Genomic DNA, 24,868 nt, shown 5'->3' with positions numbered 1-24,868 from the left:
CCTGCTTGTGATTATGGAAGATTAATAAGTTTTATCAGGACATAGAAGCATAAACCTAGGGTACTTTTTGATAGTGATTTACATAACTGAATTAATCTAACATTAAAATTTACTTTCGCTTTGAACCTAAGTGCCTTGAAAATGTGAGTGAAGTATGTAAGTATATAAATTATGAACAAACAGATATTTATGAATTCCTCATTCGAACCTAGGCACCTTCCTATGCATATCCCACTTAATCTCATGATAAATCATCATTTACTAGGTCAAGGATCTCAAAGATAATGTCTTATTTGAATTCAGACTTTCTAATTCTAAGGCCGTTGTTTCATTATTTGTTATTATTATTCCACTTACTAGCTATCTATAGTTCCTTTTTACTGGAGTATAATTGTTTTACAATATTGTGTTAGTTTCAGCTGTACAATAACGTGAATCAGTCATATGTGTACATATATACTCTCTCTCGAGTCTCCCTCCCATACCCCGATTCCTACCCCAATTCCACCCCTCTACGTCATCACAGAGCACCAAGCTGAGCTCCCTGTGCTATACAGCAGCTTCCCACTAGTTATCTGTTTCACACATGGTAGTGTATATATGGGAGAAAGAAATGGCAACCCACTCCAGTGTTCTTGCCTGGAGAATCCCAAGGACGGGGGAGCCTGGTGGGCTGCCGTCTCTGGGGTTGCACAGAGTCGGACACGACTGAAGGGACTTAGCAGCAGCAGCAGCCGTGTGTGTAAGTCGATGCCACTCTCTCACTTCACCACCCCCATTCCTTCCCCCACCTTGTCCACAAGTCTGTTTCCTACTTTTGTACCTCTATTCCTGCCCTGCAAATAGGTTAATCAGAACCATTTTTCTAGATTCCATATATATACATTAATACACAATATTCATTTTTCTCTTTCGCACTTACTTTACTCTGTAGGACAGGCTCTAGGTTCATTCACATCACTACAACTGACTCAATTTCGTTCGTTTTTATGGTTGAGTAGTATTCCATTGTTGGAGAAGGCAATGGCACCCCACTCCAGTACTCTTGCCTGGAAAATCGCATGGATGGAGGAGCCTGGTGGGCTGCAGTCCATGGGGTTGCTAGGAGTAGGACACGACTGAGCGACTTCACTTTCACTTTTCACTTTCATGCATTGGAGAAGGAAATGGCAACCCACTCCAGTGTTCTTGCCTGGAGAATCCCAGGGACGGGGGAGCCTGGTGGGCTGCCGTCTATGGGGTCACACAGAGTCGGACACGACTGAAGCAACTTAGTAGCAGCAGCAGCAGCAATATTCCATTGTATATATGTACCATATGTTCTTTATCCATTCATCTGTCAATGGCCATCTAGGGTGCTTCCCTGTCCTGGCTATTGTAAATAGTGCTGTTTTGAACATTTAAATTATAAACATCATTAGTGTTAATTTGGAATCCTTACTGCTATTTCTAATCAAGGCTATGAAGTAAACGAAAAATCCTTCTGCCATCACAATGAGTTGATTTTCAAGGTTCCCCCAGTCCCTTTCACAGTCAGTCACTCCCTGTCCAAGGACTGTTTAAGGAGGCAGATGGTGCCAACACTGATATGCCTAGGGTTTGACAAGGATAATGACAGCCCAGGCCAAGAGTGAGAGAGGTAGAGAAATCTCATTTGGTTGGTCAAAGTAGAAATTTAACAAAGGAAAAAAAAAATGAGCTTGCTTTTCTTTATCTAGCTCATAACAATGCAAGGAAAGAGGGGTTTCTGATTGAAGATAGGACATTCTTGAGTTTATCAGCTAAAGAAATTAACAAGTAATCTTTTAGAACTTGGATGACAAATGTTTGATACACACAGAGTGTTTCATCAAGACTGTATTTTCCTAACATTACACGAGACAGATGTGTCTATTTAAAAGTCAGCCTTAATACACCAAAAATCTAGAATCAGTGATATTATGATGTATCCTCTGTCCTAGTTGGGTATACTTTGTTTTAGCTTTTTTCAGTTCAAAAATGTTTGCACTGTGAGTATTTCCTCTCCTACCATTAGTTAAAATCCAGTATGTGGCATTTAGTAGCTAGTGCTGACACACACCAGTATTAATCTGACTAAAATTAGCCTAATTAAGATTGTCATTAAGCCTTATACAAAGCAGAAGTGCACAGCCCAGTAGGTAGCTGTTATCTTGGCTTTTAAGTAACATTGATATTGAAATGCAGATGAAGTATATCCAAATATCTTCCAGGCCTTCCTCTTTAAAATAAAACTTGAAAATTCAAATCCTAATTCAAAGTTCTTTATGAATCAGGTACAGCCAAGGTGCTGGTCCCTTTATATATATATACCTTCTACTAGTTTATATATAGTATATAGTATATATATAGTACCTTCTACTAGTTTTAATAATTGACAGAGTTTCTTTTTGGTTGGAATCAAAGTGCTTGATAAATTAAAAAACCAAGCCAGAAATCCAGTTACCTTCATTGAAAGTAGGATTATTTCATTAAAACTACTTTTTCCCTAGTATAGTTTTCAGAACTGTGACACCAAGAAACATCATGGTGTATACCTTCTGCAAAATACCTGACAGGAAGTTTTGTAAACACTAAAAAAAGTAACATGCAAATATCTAGCCTGAATAACTCATTCATTCAGTTGTTCATTTGTTTAATAAAAGCACATTGATGTTCTTAGGTTCTTACTTTTAAAGTTGACATCAACACTGGAATTAAATTTGAGGTAAAGTAGACCAGAAGGAAAATAGTTTTTTTCCAGGGAAAATAATTTTTCCATGGGTTGAAGGGGGGGATGGTTTCCAAATGATTCAAGAGTGTTACATTGATTGTGCACTTTATTTCTATTATTGTTATATCAATTCCATCTCAGATCATCAGACATTAGATCTAGGAGGTTGGGGACCCCTAAATTAGACCATCTAGTAAGTCAACTGAAGCAATATTTTATGCCTTACAGACATGTTTGTGTAACTGATCTCCATGCAAATGAATGACCTGTTCCAGATTCAGAAGTTAAAACACAAACTGAAGCTGAACCTCCTGAAATGAGTTCCCAGTGGTCTAAACAAAAATGAAAGACAGAATATGGATAGCTCAATTCAAACACAGGAACATACCACTAACAGGAGAAACAAAGCAAAAAACATATGCCAAGTAGCAAGTGGGAAAGATCTTCCACAAAGGCAGAAATATATACGACGATAAAATCATAGCTATCTTTATAAGAGTGTTTTGTGGACACCAGTGTGTTCTTACATTAGCCAGTTTCCTGTTTTTGGAATTTGCCAGAATCATGGATCTGAGGACAATTTCTCAAGGGCTCAGTACAGTTTCATCCTTTCAATTGTGTTACATATCAGAGACTCATACCTCAAATGACACATTAAAAAAAAAATTTCATAGTTTTCTCAGTGAGGCAAATTTATCCAATGTTGGAATCATTTTTACATATTTATATTGTAGTGTTAGATTTTGCTTCAACAGGAAGCAGCAAGTACAACCAAAATGTTTGAATAAATTCTGACTTTAAAAATTCATTGTGGTCTGATTTGAAAAATTATTACATGGTGGGATAATAGAATAAACTCTAAGCGATTTTAGAGAGTTGTCTACAACCATGTGTGTGTTCAGCCTCTTCAGTCATGTCCAAATCTGTGCGATCCTATGGACTATAGCCCACCAGGCTCCTTTGTCCATGGGATTCTCCAGGCAAGAATACTGGGGTGGGTTGCCATTCCCTCCTCCAGGGGATCTTCCCGACTCAGGGTCAAACCCAGGTTTCCCACATTGCAGGCAGATTCTTTACCATTTGAGCCAGCAGTGAAGCCCCTATAATGACATAGCCAATATTAAAGCATACATTATTTATCTGAATATAAGATCTCCTTTGGAACCAGGTGCTTCATCTTGAAAATACAGATCTGCTAGAGGTTTAAAATGTGTACTTTCTGATAAACTACACTCTGCTTTGGACAAGTTATGATCTCATAGGTGTTAACGATAAAATTGGAGCAGATTTAATTTAGGTTGGAATGCAGCTTTGTTTTGAATTTTTAAAAAAGCCATTTTTCATCTGTGCCAGAGTGCAGTAGCAAATAAAAAGCAAATGCAGTTAGTTTGATGTTTCAGGTAAAATATACTTTGCCCTAAAATATCTAGGTAGATAAACTAAATACTTGTGCTTTGCTTGAAATTGTTTGGAGAACTGTCTTTCATTGGATTTTCCTAGAACAGGTCTCAGAGCTTCTTGGATCTGGTTGAATGTAGGTCTGATCAAACCTTCTAGAATGGAGCTTGAAATTCTGTCTAGCAAGCTGCCAGGTGATTCCTATGCTGTTGATCAAAGACTAGACTTTAAGTTTCAAGGACAGAGCAAAAAGCCAAGAAACTGCTCTCTCACATGTCATGCTTGTACACTGCCAGCAGAGGCTTAGGTAAAAAAAATGCTACAATTTCTCATCAGGTCAGAGCTAAAATTCAGCAGTAGGCAATAAAAGCTGACAAGTCAACCAAAATTTGGCCAACCACTACACTCATGGGCCAAATCTAGCCTGCCATTTGCTTTTACATTATCTGCAAGCTAAAAGTTGTTTTCACTGATGAACATTTGCAATTGATTTGATAAGAAATGATAACTTTGAATACCAATTAAGTGAAATTACATTACACCCTCAAAAAAGCATTATTAGTTTGAACCTTATCAATAAAAAAAATTGTATAAAATATATTCTATTTCTTGTTATATAATACTCACATAGCTTCAAAATGTTGCCTTTTGTCACATAAAACCAAAAATACTACTGGTTTTTTACAAAAAAATATTTGCTCATCTCTTGTCTAATCTATTGCCTCTAAAGCTGTAAACTTCTCTGGATAAAATACAATATAAGCCTTTTTATATACAACAGGTGAAAACAACAACAAAAAAGGTGGTGGGGGGGAGTAGACATGATATCTTTATCTAAATTATACTAAATTAGAATGAGACATACTATAGAAGATACACAGAGAATTCAAATTCTAAAATAAGAAAGCCAAGAAAATTTAAAAATCTATTCTGTCTACCTCGATCCTTTCTTTGAGGTTCATGGGAATATCTTACAATTTAATTGCACAATATTTGAACAACTTAATTTTTTGCATGAAGGGATGCAAGGGATTGAACCCATGGCCCCTGCATTGGGGAGCTCAGAGTCTTAACCACTGGACTGCCAGGGAAATTCTTGAACAATTTAATTGTCACGTAATACCTGAACATACCTGTAATCAGTTGGCTAGTGCTACCAGAACAAGACATCATACACTAGGTTGCTTTCACAACAAGTTTATTTCTTACAGTTCTGGAGGCTAGAAATCCAAGATCAAGCTGTTGGCAGGTTTAATTTCCCCTAAGACCTCTGTCCTTGGATTGTAGATGGCCAACTTCTTGCTGTCTTCACCTTTCCTTTCCTCTGTGTCTGTATAGACATAGTATCTTTTCTTGTTTTTACAAAGATAACAGCCATACAGGGCTTCCCTGGTGGCTCAGGCAGTAAAGAATTTGCCAGCCAATGTAGGAGACCCAGGTTTGATTGCTTGGTTGGGAAGATTCCCTGGAGAAGGAAATGACAACCCACTCCGATATTCTTGCCTGGGAAATCCCATGGACAGGGGAGCCTGGCAGGCTAAGGTCCACGGTATTGCAAGTGTTGAACATGACTGAAGCAACTGAGCACCATATTAGATTAGTGTCCCACTCTTACGACCTCATTTAACCTTAATCGCCTCTTTAAAGGCTCTGTCTTCAAGTAATGACTTTGGAGGTTATGGCTTCAAATGTACGAATTTTGAAGGAACACAATTCAGTCCATTGTATGTGTCTATGAAATTGGGTTGCATATTATGCTAGATTGGCAGCATTTTTTTTCTTTTCTCAGTGGTATGAAAGAATGTTTCCTCATATAGCTAAATTAATCTTAGATTCAGGGAAGCATGGTAGGTGAGAAAATCAATAGTTCTGAAAGTTTTTTAACAGTAAGTAACAGTCTCCAACCGTTGCTTTCTTTATATCCAGTCAGTCATAATTCCCAGAGGCAAATCATTTTTTTAAATCTTTAGGTGTCATTTGTCTAATATTGTTGAATAATATGATTATAAAAACATTTTTAAACAGTAATAATATGTATGTCATTGCAAAACCAAAGAAATAATTTATTTTTCTGTACTTAATAAATAGGTTGGTTTCTGCACAGTTGCTCAGTCGTGTCCAACTCTTTGTGACCTCATGGACTATAGCCCACCAGGCTCCTCTGTCCATGGAATTTTCCAGACAAGAATACTGGAGTGGGGTGCCATTTCCTTCTCCAGTGGATCCTCCCCACCCAGAGATCAAACCCACAACTGTCTCTTGCCTTAGAAGATGAATTCTTTACCTCTAGCGCCACCTGGAAAGCCCATACTTTAGCCTTTAACTTCCTATCTTCCTACCTTCAGTATCACTCCCATTCTATCAACCAGCACCTGGCTCTTAGAGTTATCATCCTAAATGTCAATTCTAATCTTTTCACTTGTGTTTAATATCTTCAATGATTCCATTTTCTTCAGAGTAATTTGAAAATTCCTTAAAAATTTATTAAATGCCTCTTGTGATCTGACCTCAATCTGTCTTCTCCCCTGATACCTAAATAACTTGAGTTTCTCACCATTCTGAAAATTTGTCTGATACTCTCATGACTTTGTGCTTTTGCTCAGGCCATTCATGCTGCCCTCACCTCTTCCTACTGAAACCCTTCTTCCTTTATTTTTTAGTATTTATTTATTTATTCACTGCACTGGGTCTTAATTGCTGCATGAAGGCTTTTTCTAGTTGCAGCAAGCAGGGGCTACTCTGGTTGTACTTCGAGGGCTTCTCATTTTGGTGGCTTCTCTTGTTGCAGAGTGCAGGCTCTATGACGTGAGCTCAGTAGTTGTGGCACATGGGCTTAGATGCTCCAAGGCACATGAGATTTTCCCTAACCAGGGATTGAACCATGTCTCCTGAATTGGCAGGAGGATTCTTCACCATTGGAAGGAAGTTCACTCCTTCTTTCTTTAAATCATAGGATTTCTCTCACTTTTCCAGCTGGAAGTAAATTCTTCTCCTTTTAGAATAGCATTGAAAGTGAAAAGTGAAAGTGAAGTCGCTCAGTCGTGTCTGACTCTGCGACCCGTGGACTGTAGCTCACCAAGCTCCTCCGTCCATGGGATTCTCCAGGCAAGAATACTGGAGTGGGTTGCCATTTCCTTCTCCAGGGGATCTTCTCGACCCAGGGATCGAACACAGGTCTCCCACATTGCAGGCAGTCCACAAAAACAGAACACTTTTTTTTTAATCTTATCTCCCCAACTGCCCTAACAGACAACTTTATGTATAGCAGTAATAGAGTAAATATTAAATCAAATTGACATTTTAGGTCTCTTTCTAGTGAGGTTTGGTGTGCTAAGTATAGATAAATTCTGTGATGAATTTTATCTTCAAGGTGTGTGCGTGTTAGTCACTCAGTTGTGTCCAACTCTGCAATCCCATGGACTGTAGCCCTTCAGGCTCCTCTGTCCATGGGATTTTCCAGGCAAAAATACTGGAGTGTGTTGCCATTCCCTTCTCCAGGGGATCTTCTTGACCTAGGGATCGAACCCAGGTCTCCTGCATCAAAAGCGGATTCTTTACCCTCTGAGCCACGAGGGAAGTCATATCTTCAAGATAGGTAATATTAAAATTCTTTTTTTCAATCTGAGCTGTTAACAGAACCAAAATCTCTACTTCATTATCAATGGGCCTTCGTGGAATCTAATTTAAAGTAATATTTCTTTAAATATATAAAATAATACATTTTAAAATTCCTTAAATTTTCTGTTATTCATATTTCCTCCTTTTTTATACCTTCTGTTTCTTGCAGTATTAGGAAGAACAGACTTTATGGATACATTTAAATGTTGAGATACAATCAAAAAATTTACCTACCAGTTTCTCTATCAACTAAAACAAACACTAAGCTATTTAAACATTAGATTGATTTTTCTAAATTGAAAGTTTGCTTATCTGAAATTTTATGCAAGTTAGCAAAAGGTGACTATCTCTAAATTTCAAATAAATTCCATCAAGCTAAAGTTTGCCTCTGATCTAACAATGGGATTAAGTCCAGCAATATGAATGATAACTTGAGAAATGAAATGGTTGCAATAGATATCAGTTCAGTTCAGTTCAGTCGCTCAGTCATGTCTGACTCTGCGACCCCATGAATCGGAGCACGCCAGGCCTCCCTGTTCATCACCAACTCCCAGAGTTCACCCAAAATCATGTCCATCGAGTCAGTGATGCCATCCAGCCATATCATCCTCTGTCATCCCCTTCTCCTCCTGCCCTTAATCCCTCCCAGCAGCAGAGTCTTTTCCAATGAGTCAACTCTTCGCATGAGGTGGCCAAAGTACTGGAGTTTCAGCTTCAGCATTAGTCCTACCAAAGAACACCCGGGACTGATCTCCTTCAGAATGGACTGGTTGGATCTCCTTGCAGTCCAAGGGACTCTCAAGAGTCTTCTCCAACACCACAGTTCAAAAGCATCAACTCTTTAGTGCTCAGCTTTCTTCACAGTCCAACTCTCACATCCATACATGACCACTGGAGAAACCATAGCCTTGACTAGACAGACCTTTGTTGGCAAAGTAATGTCTCTGCTTTTGAATATGCTGTCTAGGTTGGTCATACCTTTCCTTCCAAAGAGTAAGCGTCTTTTAATTTCATGGATGCAATCACCATCTGCAGTGATTTTGGAGCCCAAAACAATAAAGTCTGACACTGTTTCCACTGTTTCCCCATCTATTTGCCATGAAGTGGTGGGACCAGATGCCATGATCTTAGTTTTATGAACAGTGAGCTTTAACCCAACTTTTTCACTCTCCTTTTTCACTTTCATCAAGAGGTTTTTTAGTTCCTCTTCACTTTCTGCCATAAGGGTGGTGTCATCTGCATATCTGAGGTTATTGATATTTCTCCCAGCAATCTTGATTCCAGCTTGTGCTTCTTCCAACCCAGTGTTTCTCATGATGTACTCTGCATATAAATTAAATAAGCAGGGTGACAATATACAGCCTTGACGTACTCCTTTTCCTATTTGGAACCAGTCTGTTGTTCCATGTCCAGTTCTAACTGTTGCTTCCTGACCTGCATACAGGTTTCTCAAGAGGCAGGTCAGGTGGTCTGGTATTGCCATCTCTCTCAGAATTTTCCACAGTTTATTATGATCCACACAGTCAAAGGCTTTGGCATAGTCAATAAAGCAGAAATAGATGTTTTTCTGGAACTCTCTTGTTTTTTTGATGATCCTGCAGATGTTGGCAATTTGATCTGTGGTTCCTCTGCCTTTTCTAAAACCAGCTTGAACATCTGGAAGTTCACAGTTCACGTATTGCTGAAGCCTGGCTTGGAGAATATTGAGCATTACTTCACTGGCATGTGAGATGAGTGCAATTGTGCAGTAATTTGAGCATTCTTTGGCATTGCCTTCCTTTGGGATTGGAATGAAAACTAACCTTTTCCAGTCCTGTGGCCACTGCTGAGTTTTCCAAATCTGCTGGCATATTGAGTGCAGCACTTTCACAGTAGATATAAACTGTAACAAAATCTCTTCTCATTTTCAACCAAAATTTCTTAGGTAATTCCTTAAAAATAAGAGTAGAGTTGAACTGCTATCAGAATAATTCCTTCCATTTATATTCTCTATCCACTTAATTACATTTAATATTTTTTTCCTAAGCAAAAGTTCCTAATCTTTAATTCTGTAATAGCTACTTTACTTTTTCTGCAAGGATTAGAGAAATGTCAGAAAACCAAGGATTGATAATGTTTACAGTTTATTTCATAACCTTTTTTAAAATAGTAATTACAATATTTTGAAAAGATCATTTATTTTAAATTTTCCCAAATCATTTTTTATTCAGACATAGATTTTAAATTTTTTCAGAATAGTATATTTTATCTGAGGATAAATGTTCAAAATCATTGCTTTAGCTTCAACAGTAATTGCTACTAATTGCTACCAGGAACTGTTACAATAATACCTGGGCCTGCTCAGTCACCTCAGTCATGTCTGACTTTTTCCACCCCATGGACTGCAGCCCACCAGGCTCCTCTGTCCATGGGATTCTCCAGGCAAGGATACTGGAGCTGATTCCCATGCCCTTCTCCAGGGGATCTTCCAGACCCAAGGACTGAACCCACGTCTCCTGCATCTTCTGCATTGCAGGTAGATTCTTTTCCTCTGAGCCTACAAAGTAACCACCTTTTAGAGCCAAGGAAGGGCTTCCCTGGTGGCTCAGATGGTAAAGAATCTGCCTGCAATGCGGGAGACCTGGGTTCAATCCTGGGTTGGGAGGATTCCCCTGGAGCAGGGCATGGCAACCAACTGTCGTCCTCTGTCGTCCCCTTCTCCTCCTGCCCTTAGTCCCTCCCAGCTGCAGAGTCTTTTCCATTGAGTCAACTCTTCGCATGAGGTGGCCAAAGTACTGGAGTTTCAGCTTTAGCATCAGTCCTTCCAAAGAACACCCAGGACTGATCTCTTTTAGAATGTACTGATTGGATCTCCTTGCAGTGCAAGGGACTCTCAAGAGTCTTCTCCAACAACACAGTTCAAAAGCATCAATTCTTCGGTGCTCAGATTTCTTCACAGTCCAACTCTCACATCCATACATGACCACTGGAAAAGCCATAGCCTTGACTAGACGGACGTTTGTTGGCAAAGTAATGTCTTTGCTTTTGAATATGCTGTCTAGGTTGGTCATAACTTTTCTTCCAAGGAGTAAGTGTCTTTTAATTTCATGGATGCAATCACCATCTGCAGTAATTTTGGAACCCCCAAAAATAAAGTCTGACATGGTTTCCACTGTTTCCTCATCTATTTCCCATGAAGTGATGGGACCAGATGCCATGATCTTAGTTTTCTGAATGTTGAGCTTTAAGCCAACTTTTTCACTCTCCTCTTTCACTTTCATCAAGAGGCTTTTTAGCTCCTCTTCACTTTCTGCCATAAGGGTGGTGTCATCTGCATATCTGAGGTTATTGATATTTCTCCTGGCAATCTTGATTCCAGCCTGTGCTTCTTCCAGTCCAGCGTTTCTCATGATGTACTCTGCATATAAATTAAATAAGCAGGGTGACAATATACAGCCCTGATGTACTCGTTTTCCTATGTGGAGCCAGTCTGTTGTTCCATGTCCAGTTCTAACTGTTGCTTCCTGACCTGCATACAGGTTTCTCAAGAGGCAGGTCAGGTGGTCTGGTATTGCCATCTCTCAGAATTTTCTACAGCTTATTGTGATCCACACAGTCAGAGGCTTTGGCATAGTCAATAAAGCAGAAATAGATGTTTTTCTGGAACTCTCTTGCTTTTTCCATGATCCTGCAGATATTGGCAATTTGATCTCTGGTTCCTCTGCCTTTTCTAAAACCAGCTTGAACAGTAAACAGGGAACTAAAGCAGCCATTTCTGAGAGACCAAAGCCTAAGCGTAGGAAAATCACACAACACAGTCAGCTGACATCTAGACATCCCCAGAATAGCAATAACAAAATGTTGAGGATACATCCTCTAGTGTCAGTGTGTAAGAAACACGGTGGCCTATTACATTGATTGGGGGTGTTGACTAAAAAATTATAGTTACAACCTAAAAGTAGAGAGCTGTTCCATTCCATGTGAATTTTTAGGACTTCAAGCCAGGGAGGCAGCATCTAAATAGCCCTGAGAAACTGCTCTGAGACGGTGGGGGATGGAGTCAGATTATATAGAAGTTTGCAACAAAAGGAGCAGATAGTCTGAACATCGAAGATTACTGGTAGTTAAGGAAAACCAGATATCTCACGGTAAGGAATTTAGCACTCTTCTATGTATGGGAGAAGAGGGCATGGCAGCCCACTCCAGTATTCTTGCCTGGAGAATCCCATGGACAAAGGAGCCTTGGCAGGCTACAGTCCATGGAGTTGCAAAGAGTCGGACACGACTGACGTGACTTAGCAGGCACACGTGCATGTCTGGGAAGATGCAGGCGCCTGGACTCACTGAATTCATTCCTTTCACATGCACTCAGCTATCTGGGGCCAGTAAGCCTGCATTTTCACATCCCCAGCTGCCCACCGCCTCACGCCTGTCTGTAGGGAGTGTCGTGTTGGCAGCTATATCACAGGGATTGTTCTTCCTTTTGGGGGCCCTCCGGGTTGAGAAATTCCCATTTGGAGGGCCAGAACCATAGATGGCTGTGAAATCCTTGTTTATAGATATGACAGGAGATACTGCATTTCAGTGACCTTTTAAAATGTGTTTTTTCCCTTTGCGTTCTTTTTCTTCAGTCGCTGGCAATCTTTCTGCTGCCTTGTCTGTGTTGGTAGCTGGCTTCTCTGAAATGCACAGAAGCACTTCCCTCCAGTGAGGCAACCTCTTTCAGGCCGAGTTGTCACCGTCTCCTCCAGGCCCTGGTCCCACCTGGTTCTTCAATACGTTTTACTCGGAGTGGCTGAAACCCTGGTCAACCCAGCCTGTGAGTAATAATTTTTTTCACCTCCTGTTGGAACATAGTGAGTCTTCACTTGGAGTACATTGCCTCAAGTGGTTGGAAATCTGATCCTGCCCCAGAAATTTCCTACAGTGCTTCAGAACAAGCTTATGCATCATCCTCATTTAAAAAGAAATTACAACTTCTCTTCATTCTTTTACCACATACAGACAATGATTAATTCAACCTGAATATTGATAGGATGGAATGGAAGATTTACTAATCTGGTTAAAGGTAGCAATCATTTGGTCAGATACACAACAGGAGAAAATTCTGCTAAAACCTAGAAGACAAGACTGATATGTAACCTTTCCTCTGATCTTCTCCCTTCCTTCTTCCCACCCTCTCCCTCTAATTCATAGATAAACTCACTTATATACTCCCTCCAAAAATGACATTGGTAGTGTATGTTGAGAGTATATAAACATGCAAATGAACTGAAAGTTTAAGCCAATTTTCCAGACAACTCAGTGTCTTTAAATTAAATGACACTAAATTAAGTGTGATCACTAATGTTTCATGAGACAGGTTCAAAATAACTTTATTAAGTATCAAGGGTTTTCTGTATCATCTAGATGCTGATATTAATTAAACTAGCCACTTCAAAATTCATCAGAGTATTTCAGTGACTTCTTACAAAACTGCAATACGTATGTGTGAGTGTGTGTGTGTGTGTATGCTTATCAGTGTGATCGACTGCATCTTATATTTCTGTCTTCCTTATAAGTTCCCCACACAGAGAATCTTGATTGTAACTCAAGCCAATTATACTTTACCAAAATTATTTTTATAACTTCCTGACTCTCTTCCTGCCTCTAATGTCTCTCCCATTCTATCTGCTCAACTCAACCTTTTAAGCAATTTTCATAGATGACAATTCTAACTAATTCTCTTATCTAAAATTTTCAATTATTCTTAAATTCCTCAAAGCAATATACACATATATATATATGTATTTAATATATATGCACACATACATATATATGACATCAAGGTAATTCTTTTAAAAAATCAAAATAAAATTAAATGTGTAATTACAGCCATATATGTATGTTAAACTTCTGTTTTATAATTTTAAGTCATTTCATTCACATGAAATAAATAATTCTATGAGATTCTAAGATGTGGCTATCACTGTTTGATACTAGAGGAAATACAAAAAAAGTATAAAAGAATGTCACCACACAAATGTTTGTGACTTCCCTGATGTTTCCAGAAGATTGTTGGAAGTAATCAGCTGACATTTTATAGGTAATGAATGAAGATGATGAGTGAATGCTCATGTCCTCAGTTGTTAAGTCATGTCCGGCTCTTTTGCGACCCAATGGACTATAGCTTGCCAGGTTCCTCTGTCCATGGGGTTTTCCAAGCAAGAATACTTCCTGACCCAGGGATCGAACCCAGGTCTCCCGCATTGGAGGCAGACGCTTTAACCTCTGAGCCACCAGGGAAGCATAGTTGTTAATATCCATAAAGTCGGGCAGAATTGAATTCAAACCCAGTTCAGCCACCGACTAGTTGTGTGAACTTGGCAAAATTATTCTGCATTTTTGAGCCTTTCTCATCATCTGTAAAATGAGGAAGGGATGTTGTAAGGACTAAGTGAAATACTTCATGTAAAGGAAAAAGCAGCGTGTACATAGACAATATATAGGATAGACCGCACTTACCATTAACAATTGTACAGCTTCCCTGGTGGCTCAGACGGTAAGAATCTGCCTGCAATGGGAGAGATCTGGATTTGATCCTTGGATTGGGAAGACCCCCTGGTGGAGGGCATGGCAACCCACTCCAGTATTCTTGCCTGGAGAATCCCCAAGGACAGAGGAGCCTGGTGGGCTACAGTCCATGAAGTTGCAAAGAGTTGGACACGATTGAGTGACTAAGCACAGCACAGCACAAGTGTGCTGTTATTATTGTTACTATGCTTCGGGGAAATTAATAGTCCAAGACTCAGGGCTCAAGCACAGATGTCCAGCTCACAGGTCATAGTAGAAAACCACACCTCCCACAACTTGAACACCAGGAGATCTGAGAGTGGGAGCAGTATTGTGTCTTTGTCACCAGTCATCCAAAGTTCCTTTTTTCTTCTTACTTCTCACCTCCAATCCAACAGCAAGTCTTAGTCTTCACTCTGAAATAGAATTTAAATCTGGTCCTGTCTCATCATCTCCTTTTCTATTCACCTGGTTTCTAATCCCAGTTCTTTTTTTCCCCATGTACACTTCTTATTTAAAAAAAATATAAAATAAAAGATTTAATATTCCAGGGATATAGTGGACTTAGGTGTGAGTTGTTTAAAATATTTTTAATAAACATCACTGCTGGAAAAGTGGTATGTAAATACACAGGTGGGAGTGTGTCTGGCAAGAAAATGCAAGGAGTCTCATGCAGTTGGAGGCATGAGGAAGAGATAAACTGGTCAAACTGTCAAACTTAAATTTGCTCCAGCAGAGGGGCCCAGGGTCAATCATTTGTTTGGGAAACTAGATCCCTCATGCCACAACTAAGAATTCACATGCCACAACTAAAAATTCCTGCATGCCACAGCTGGAGAAGGAAATGGAAGCCCACTCCAGTGTTCTTGCCTGGGAAATCCCATGGACAGATGAGTCTGGCAGGCTATAGCCCATGAGGTTGCGAGAGCTGGACACAACTTAAAGACTGAACCACCACCACCACCACGCTGCAGCTGAGACCTGGCACAGCCAAATAAATAAATAAAAATTGTCAAAAAAAAAAAAAAGAAGAAGAATTGGTCAACAGGGTTATGTGGTTTTCTCTAGCTACGTCAGACTGCATGGATCTAGGAGCAGATAGTGAATTGTCTTGCCAGTCAATTTCCAGAAGGCAAGAGACAGACAAAGAAATGAGGGAATGTGGAAGAATATGATTCTAATAGTTGACCGTGGAACTTAGTTTGGATAAAAAGAGTAGTGAGAACATGTAGGGCATGAAAGAGGTGAAAATAATGAAGAGTAATGGAGTGGAAGCCCTGAAGGAGGACAGGCATTTTGATGGTTGGGTCATCGAGAGTAAGCTGGGAAGATGGAAGGTGGTAGTCAGAGGCCAGTGCACAAAGTTGAGATTATGGATCAGTGACAATCACTACTGTGGGGCATGCATTGGCAAACTTTTTCTTAAAACTTTCAGATAGTAAGTGGTACGGTTTTGCACTCGTTTCTGGTGCAAATACTGAACTCCGTCATTGTGGTGTATAGGCAGTCAGACATGATATACAATGAATGGGTGTGGCTGTATCCCAATAAAACTTTATTTATAAATAGGTGGCAGCTGGACCTTACCTGACCGTAGTTCACCAACCCCTGGTCTGAGGTACAAGTTTCAGCATGTGTCCATAAGTGTGAGTGGCTAAGGTCAAGTAGGGGACAAGGACATTAGAAAGGGGGCCATGGAACTGTCATATCTTGGGCCATTCCAAGATATGACAGAATGGAAGGTGGGAAAGATGACCAATATGTATGTGTGTGCTAAAACTGCCAGGGGATTTCTCTGGAGGTCCAGTGGTTAAGACTTCACTTTCCAACTCAGGAGGGTTGAGTTCACTGGAGGACTAAAATCCCACATGTGTTGAAGCCAAAAAATAAAAATAAAACAGAAGCAATATTGTATAACAAATTCAATAAAGACAGAAATAGTACACATCAAAATATATATTTTTTTTAAAACTGCCAAGAATTAAGACAGAAGTGGAACCAGAGAGTGTAACCATGAGAGGGGAGCTGATGACTTTGAAAAATATAAGAAAATAACACAGAGATTGGCAGCTGACAGCAAAGAAAAGAAATATTAGGTGATAACCGGGTAACATGAGATTCAAAGTTGAAGATTTTGTAGAGATGAGGGAGGAATAATGATCTGAAAATGATAATAGCATAAAGTTCCATTTTCTAGTTCTGCCATACTTCACATGTTCAAAACAAACCCCTCACCAAATGCAATGAACACATTTTAACTGTTTAAGAACAAGTGAAGTAAAAGAAATTTCCAGGAATGAGTCTCTAGTACCAGCTGCCTGAGGAAGCAGTTATGGCTCAATAGTTTATAGATTCCACATAAACTGTGATGGGGCATCTCTGCAAACACTACAGTCTCCACCTGGAGACAAATTTCAACTCGCTCTTTGGCAACAAGACCAGCTTTCCCATACACTGTATATTTTTTACTGTGTCTTCACAGTAAAATCATCTTCCCTGGTGGCTCAAGCAGTAAAAAATCTGCCTGCAATGCCAGTGACTCAGGTTTGATCCCTGGATCTGGAAGATCCCTTGGAGAAGGGAATAAATGGCTACCTTTCCAAGTATTCTTGCCTGGAGAATTCCATGGATAGAGGAGCCCGTTGGGGTATAAAGTCCATGAGGTAGCAAAGAGTCAGACACGACTGAGCGACTAACATTTTTCACAGTAAAATTAGGATTTTAGAATAGTGGCAGAGTTGTTGATTACATCTATACTACAGTATGCTAAAGGAAATATCATGGAACCTAAAAAAATCAAGTCGGTGATCACCAAAGTCAAAAAAGATCAGAACACACAAGTAGATGCCTGAAATTGGAGTTCAGAGGACTTGAAAAGTGAAGTCCTATAAAAGAGAACCAGAAGTTTTCAAAATGAGGAAAATGACACCAAAGAGAGATTAACCAGCAGGCAGAGAGCTGGCAAAGTGTGCTCATGAATTATATACTGTACCAGAAGTTCTAGCAAAAGAAAAGCACGGGATTAATAATTAACTAGCAAAGTAATAATGGGCCCGAATTTTCCGCTTTTTCTCACTGAAAGAAATCGTCCTACTTCATCTTCCTGCCCATTGTTTGTCTCCTTGTATTTAGAAAGAGGAAAGTTCATCAGCCAAATCCTTTTTGTAACTGAGTCATTCCTGCCCAAAGCCTCTGTTGCACGTTCCTTTGGCTCTTCCTGAGAAAACTTGCAAGCTTGGCCTCAAACTCCTGCAAGTAATTTGCAGGGCACAAGACAGCTCTGGAACCCACATCTCCTGCTGCCAATATTTGAAGCCTTTCTTCGCAGTATTTTACTTCTCATCATCATTACCTTAATCTCCAATAACAATATTTGTGATATTAAGCACCTGGTTAGTGCTGCTCTTAGTATTATGCATATCTCTGCTCTCTGCCCTCCCAGAGTTCAAAATCCAGGGAAGATGTACTGATACTTTCTCCCACCCTCAGCCTTAGTACTTCAGCACATCTGAAGCACAGAGATTCCTTTAAATGTTTACTGAATTATAAATAAAAACACATGGAGAACACAGAGAAAGCAAAATGAAAACGTTAAATAAATACAGGAAGGAATAGTAATACCTTTACATTAAGTATTAGTAAGTTCATTTAAAAGTGCTAGACAAGGGACTTCCCTGGTGGTCCAGCAGATAAGAATTTGTCTTCCAATGCAGGGATGTGAGTTCAATCCCTGGTCTGGGAACTAAGATCCTACATGCCTCAGGATGACTAAGTCCACTCGCCACCATGAAGACCCAGGAAGCCAACAATAAAAGTAAATTAACTTTTTTAGAAAGTACTGGACAAATGCAGAGTTTTACTGGAGTAAAATATGGGGAAACTAGGGGTGAAGTCTTCCTGAAAGGGACGAGGGAAGATAATTAAATTTCATTCTTTGTAGAGAGAGTGAAACTAAAAGTTTAGTGTTCGTGGCATATCCGTTTTCTATCACCACCTTTCTTTTGAAAAAGAGCTTCAATATTTATTTACAATCTCTCATTGCAGAAAAATTTACTAAGTACAGAAGAGTAGGAAAAAAAATTAAAAATCCAATCATTCAGCCACTCAGAGCTAAAACCATTCATATTATTTGATGTGTTTCTTTATAATTTTTTGCCACTTATATACAGGAGAGATGAGTACAATAAACTCCCATGTATTCACATCCCAGCTCTAATAATTTTCTACACATGGCCCAAACTGTCTCTTCTCTACCTTCATTCACATAATGTTTTCCTCTTCATGGTATAATTATGAAGCAAACTACAGGTATCAAATTATAATAAATACTGTAAAGATTTTAGTTTGTATCCCTAAGATGGCTATTCATAGTTATGTTGATATGGAATGTATACAATTATATATGCTTACTTCATTTATTTCTGATATTAAAAAATTATGTTTAATTGAAATTTAAAATAAAAACTTTCCTCCATAATTTTCTTTTCACCCCTTACCACCATCATTACTACTATTCAAACAATGACTTAGGAGGGAAAAGATAACCATTCTGGAGACCCCATGCTTAAGCTACTGTCTCTCCTTAATTGGGATATTTAAATGCATATAAAAATAAATAAAAGGGAATTCCCTGGCAGTCCAGTGGTTTAGAATCCACACTTTCACTGATGAGGATCTGGGTTCAATCCCTGGTTGGGGAACTAGGATCCCGCAAACCATGAGGTGCAGCCAAAAAACAAATTTTGTAATGCATATAAAAGGATTTGCATGGTGCCTTGTACAAATAGGGGATATTTGATTTGGTAAAATTAATATTGTTACAAATGGCTAACCTTATTCAGTTCTTGTATACATCATAGCAAGTAACAGTCATACACCTCAAAAAAGTGCAAAATGAATGATCTTACTACTATTTCATAGAGAAGAAGGCTGAGGCTTGAGAAGTTTAAGTATAGAATCTGCCTACCTAGGAGACATGGGTTCAATCCCTGGGTTGAAAAGATCCCCTGGAGAAGGAAATGGCAACCCACTCCAGTATTCTTACCTGGAGAATCCCGTGGACAGAGGAGCCTGGCGGGCTACAGTCCATAGGGTTGCAAAGAGTTGGACATGACTTAGTGACTAAACAACAACCTAAAATCACAGAGGTAATAAACATCTGACCCAGGACTTTATCATAAGCTTATCTAAGTTAGAGCTCACACTGTTCATTGCCATGCTAGTTTTCTATGATAGACTGAGTTTTCCATGGGGGATCTAATGATGTATATAGACAACAGAATCTTAGAACTTACTGATATAATCATGATACTATCTCTTACAAGTCTTCCCAGGTGGTGCTAGTGGTAAAGAATCCACCTGCCAATGCAGGAGATTGAAGAGGCACAGGATGGATCAATCCCTGGGTCAGGAAGATCCTCTAGAGGCAGGCACAGGAACCCACTCCAGTATTCTTATTTGGAGAATCCCGTGGACAGAGGAGCCTGGCGGAATTCAGTCCATGAGGTCACAAAGGGTCGAATACAACTGAAGCAACTTAGCATGCATACATGATACTCTCCAATACAAGCCTTAGCTCAATCCAAAATCCATAAGAAATATTCAAATTGACATATAACTTGGGTGAATATTTTGGGACTCTCAACCACCTAGCAGTTAAATTTTCCTTAGGGCTATATAGGAGTGTATTTTGCCACATTTTATTCCTTGTAGATATCTGTAAACTGTAACATCGTATCAGCTCAGTTCAGTCGCTCAGTCCTGTCTGACTCTGTGACACCATGGACTGCAGCACTCCAGGCTTCCCTGTCCATCACCAACTCCTGGAGTTTGCTCAAACTCCTATCCACCGAGTCGGTGATGCCATCCAACCATCTCGTCCTCTGTCGTCCCCTTCTCCTCCTGCCCTCAGTCTTTCCCAGCATCAGGGTTAGTCAGTTCTTCGCATCAGGTGGCCAAAGTTTGGGAGTTTCAGCTTCAGCATCAGTCCTTCCAGTGAATATTCAGGACTGTTTTCCTTTAGGATTGACTGATTGGATCTCCTTGCAGTCCAGGGGACTTTCAAGAGTCTCTCCAACACCACAATTCAAAAGCATCAGTTCTTTGGCACTCAGCTTTCTTTATGGTCCAACTCTCACATCCATACATGACTACCGGAAAAACCATAGCTTTGACTCTACAGACCTTTGTCAGCAAAGTAATGTCTCTGCTTTTTAATTCACTGTCTAGGTTTGTCATAACTTTTCTTCCAAGGAGCAAGCATTTTTTAACATCATAATATATCTTACTTATGTTAACAAAAGTGAAGTGAAAGTCTCTCAGTCATGTCTGACTCTTTGCAATCCATGGACTATACAGTCCATGCAATTCTCCAGGCCAGAATACTAGAGTGGGTAGCCTTTCCCTTCTCCAAGGGATCTTCCCAACCCAGGGATCAAACCCAGGTCTCCTGCATTGCAGGTGGATTCTTTACCAGCTGAGCCACAAGGGAAGCCCAATGTTAACAAGGCCCAACAGAAATTTTACCTGCATCAGTAAACTCTTGGAGGTATGATCAATACCGATTTGAAGAGTATCTATACTTTTACTTTAGAGAGAATTTTCTATGAACTTATGGTTGCTGGGAGGAAGAATGGAGGGAAGAGTTAGTTAGGGAGTTTGGGATCAATATATACACACTCCTGTATTTAAAATAGATAAACAACAAGGACCTGATTAGCATAGGGAACTTGGCCCAAGGTTATGTGGCAGTCTGGGTGGGAGGGGAATTTAGGGGAGAATGGATGCATGTATATGTATGGCTGAGTCCCTTTGCTATTCATCTAAAGCTATCATAACACTGCTAATTGGCTATACTCTAATATAAAATAAAAAGTTTAAAAAAGGAACAATTCTGAACTTTTGTCTTCTCAGTCTCTGTAATATACAGATTTGTTCCAAGTACCATCAGAGGAACCTTTATGAATTGCTTGACATTGATCAATGGATTTGCTTGTTTCATGGGGGCACTGCTGTTGGAGTTGGTCTACCTCATCTCAGAAGGTAAAAAATGGTTTGCTTATATATATATATTGATTTGATGACTAGAGAATTGAGAGACAAAACCTTAAGAGAGACTTTGCCAGCGTAGTCTTTTTTTTTAATTGATCCACTTTTGCAATTAAGATAGAATTAAGATAGGAAATAGACTCTTGCTGTATTCATTAATTTCTGGGAATTGTTTTTCTTTTGATAGGAGGAGGTAATTACAGAATGTCACTTCTCATGAGACTCTCTCTGCTGTCTTTCTTTATTGTACTTTAACGCAAACTGGTCATTATATTCTTATTAGGTTTTTCAACAGGGCTGTATTCAATAATGGGTCATACATAACCCTCAGAAAAGGTAAGTCCTGTGTAAATATAGGAGGATGGGGGTATCTGGATGATCCTTTATCCAGAAATATAGTCTGCAACCAAAGAGAAATTGTGAGTTGAATTGGAAAAATTTCCCAATAGATATTTTGGTCAGAAGAAACAACCAATCTGAAAAAGTCACATGTTACATAAAAAGTACTACTCTTACATGGACTGGTAGAAAAATCAAACAGAATAACATTAAAAATTAGCTGTCATGACAAAATGTCTTTGGCTGTATTTTAAATCTACAGACTTTCTCCTTTATTTGTTCTGAGATGTTAATACAGCTTAAAATTTATTAAATTTGCTTGTGCTTATTTTATGGAAAATACTGAAGGCTTATTGTTCTCTCCTTTCAAAAATACAATACATTTAAAAATTGTAAACAAATATTCATATTCTTTACAAATAAATTTAATTTACCTACCTTCCAACTATGGAAAAAATGAATTCTATGAAAGAGAAACTCCTTTTAACACTAGGTATCCATTCAAAAAATATTTATGAGGATCCACTCTGTTCCAGATACCATATTAGGTACTAGAGATACCATGCCAAGAAAAATTAACTTCCAGATTCTCACAAAATTTCCAGGGCTGTAGGGAAGCAATAAAATTGAGTAATAAATTAAATGATAGGTATAGTAGAGTTCAAGGAACATATCTACAGTCTTTGATTGTTAAGATCAAACCCTGTTCTTAGTTAACTGAGAAAGTTAAGCCAAAGTATGTAATGAGTAATTACCATGTGCCAGGCTCTACGTTATTAATACATGGAATTATGTGAGACATGGTTCCAGTTCTTAAGAGCTCACATTCAAACTGTCATAACTAAGCATGAACAACAGAATTTGTTGACATCTCTGATGATCGGAGTCTTTAAATGTAAACAAAGCCTAGAACACTGGTATTAAGATTTTATAAGATAGCTTGGAAAAATCTTACCAATACCTCTACCTAAACATCTCTTGACAAGCTGGCTCTAAATGTGGAGATTCCCCACAGACTCCCCCTCAGAACTGATAATTTGCTAGGAAGCACAATACTTGTGATTACAGCTTTATTATAGCAAAAAAGTACAAACCGGAATGAGATAAAGGCAGAGATGCATGAAACAAGGTCTAGGAGGGTTCCAGAAACAAAGCTTGTTTCATCCTCAGAGATGTGGTACCCAAATGGCACATCAGTGTGACAATACACAGAGCACTGTCACCCAGGAGAGCTTGCCTGAGCTTCAGTACGCAGAGTTTTTATTGAGGTACGGGCTTCCCGGGTGTCTCAGACTGTAAAGAATCTGCCTGCAATGCAGGAAGACCCAGGTTGGATCCCTGGGTCCAGAAGACGCCCTGGAGAAGAGAATGGCTACCACTCCAGTACTCTTGCCTAGAGAGTCCCATGGACAGAGGAGCTTGGCGGGCTACAGTCCTTGGGTTCACAAAGAGCTGGACACGACTGAGCGACCAACACTTCCATCTCATGTGGGCAGGATTGACTGAACCATTGGCCATGTAGTTGAACTCAGTCTCCAGCCTATCTTCTCTCCCCAGAGACTGGGCTGATACCCACTCTGTGGCTCAAACTGCCAACCCTCTAACCCTATGGTTGGTCTTCCAGGCTTGCCAGCTCCCATTCTGAGTCATGCCATTAGGAAAAACCATCAGGTGGGGCTTAATGAGCCAACCATGAATAACAAAGACACTTCAGTCACTTGGGAAATTCAGACATTTTAGAGTTTACTTCCCAGGAACCAGGAAGAAAGGCTAGACAATTTCCTTATTACACACAACTGTTCTTGCAAATATATTTTACTGAAAATCTATTTTTACTGAGAATCTGCACAGTATGGTAGGATCTGCTGTATAACATCACTGGGTCTATTACAACAATTTTATAAAGTTGACACAGCATCTACTGTCTAGTTGCAGTGGGCAAGCTTCTCACTGCGGTGGCTTCGCTCCTTGCAGAGCATGGGCTCTAGGGTAGCTGCAGTACATGGGCTCAGTAGTTGTGGCCTCCTGGCTCTAGAGCTCAGACTCAATAGTTGTGGCACATGGGCTTAGGTGCGCTACAGCATGTGACATCTTCCCGGATCATGGGTGGAACCACGTTTCCTGCAGTGGCAGGCTGATTCTCTACCACTGAGTCACCATGAAAGCCCAAAAGTTTATATAGTTTTGGCAGAGCTTGGTGCCCATTAAAGGAGGTCTACCAAGAACACACAGTGAGTACATCTTAGCATCATGCAATGTGAGGCAGAGGGGAGGAGCAGTCTCTAAACTTATATTGAAAAGAACATCATTTAAATTACTGCTAATTGATTTAATTTACTTCTTTAAAATGTTTTTCTGCTCATATTAATACTGTGTTACATCAAGTCATATCCTAATCAGTTCAGTTCAGTTCAGTTCAGTCGCTCAGTCGTGTCCAACTCTTTGCGACCCCATGGATCGTAGCATGCCAGGCCTCCCTGTCCATCACCATCTCCCGGAGTTCACTCAGACTCACATCCATCGAGTCCGTGATGCCATCCAGCCATCTCGTCCTGTGTTGTCCCCTTCTCCTCCTGCCCCCAATCCCTCCCAGCATCAGAGTCTTTTCCAATAAGTCAACTCTTCGCATGAGATTGCCAAAGGACTGGAGTTTCAGCTTTAGCATCATTCCTTCCAAAGAAATCCCAGGGTTGATCTTCAGAATGGACTGTTTGGATCTCCTTTCAGTCCAAGGGACTCTCAAGAGCCTTCTCCAATACCAGAGTTCAAAAGCATCTAGAATCTTGCAATTGGGTGTCACTGTTGAGGTCATCTAATCTAACACTGTACCAAAAACTAGAAGATGCACAATCTTTTTCTAGTACTCAGGAAATGTTCTCTACTTTGAGAAGTAACCCAACTGTTGGTAAATATATTTCCCAGAATAAACCTACTTTTTCTGTCCACATAGCAACTCTTCAAAACATTCAATAAATATTTGGGGCAATAATGTACAATGTTAAAAGAGTAGGTTCTATAGTCAAACTCTACAGATTCCAATCCAGGTAGTCTAGCTGTGTGTCTTCAGTTTTCATGTCAATAGCAACAATAAATAATTCATTATGTTGCTTAGAGGATTAAGTAGTTAATATGCACAATAAGTATTCAATAAAGATAGCTATTTTGACGCCCTTCTAATGTATAGACAAACCACTCCAATTTTTT

The 24,868-nt window shown here is 39.5% G+C and overlaps 1 protein-coding gene across 1 annotated transcript in view; it reads left to right on the top strand.

Annotated features, from left to right (window-relative positions):
- Positions 1–24,868, top strand: part of SLC15A5 (solute carrier family 15 member 5) — a 95,057-nt gene that overhangs the window by 39,163 nt on the left and 31,026 nt on the right. Inside the window, 3 exon segments of the mRNA XM_040233901.1 lie at positions 12,358–12,414; positions 12,417–12,545; positions 21,191–21,319. Of these exon segments, the coding sequence (XP_040089835.1) occupies positions 12,358–12,414; positions 12,417–12,545; positions 21,191–21,319 (315 nt within the window).

This window comes from Oryx dammah, unplaced genomic scaffold (genome assembly GCF_014754425.2).
Source record: "Oryx dammah isolate SB20612 unplaced genomic scaffold, SCBI_Odam_1.1 HiC_scaffold_29, whole genome shotgun sequence".
Taxonomy (NCBI): Eukaryota; Metazoa; Chordata; class Mammalia; order Artiodactyla; family Bovidae; genus Oryx; species Oryx dammah.
This window is presented reverse-complemented; position numbering and strand designations above follow the sequence as displayed.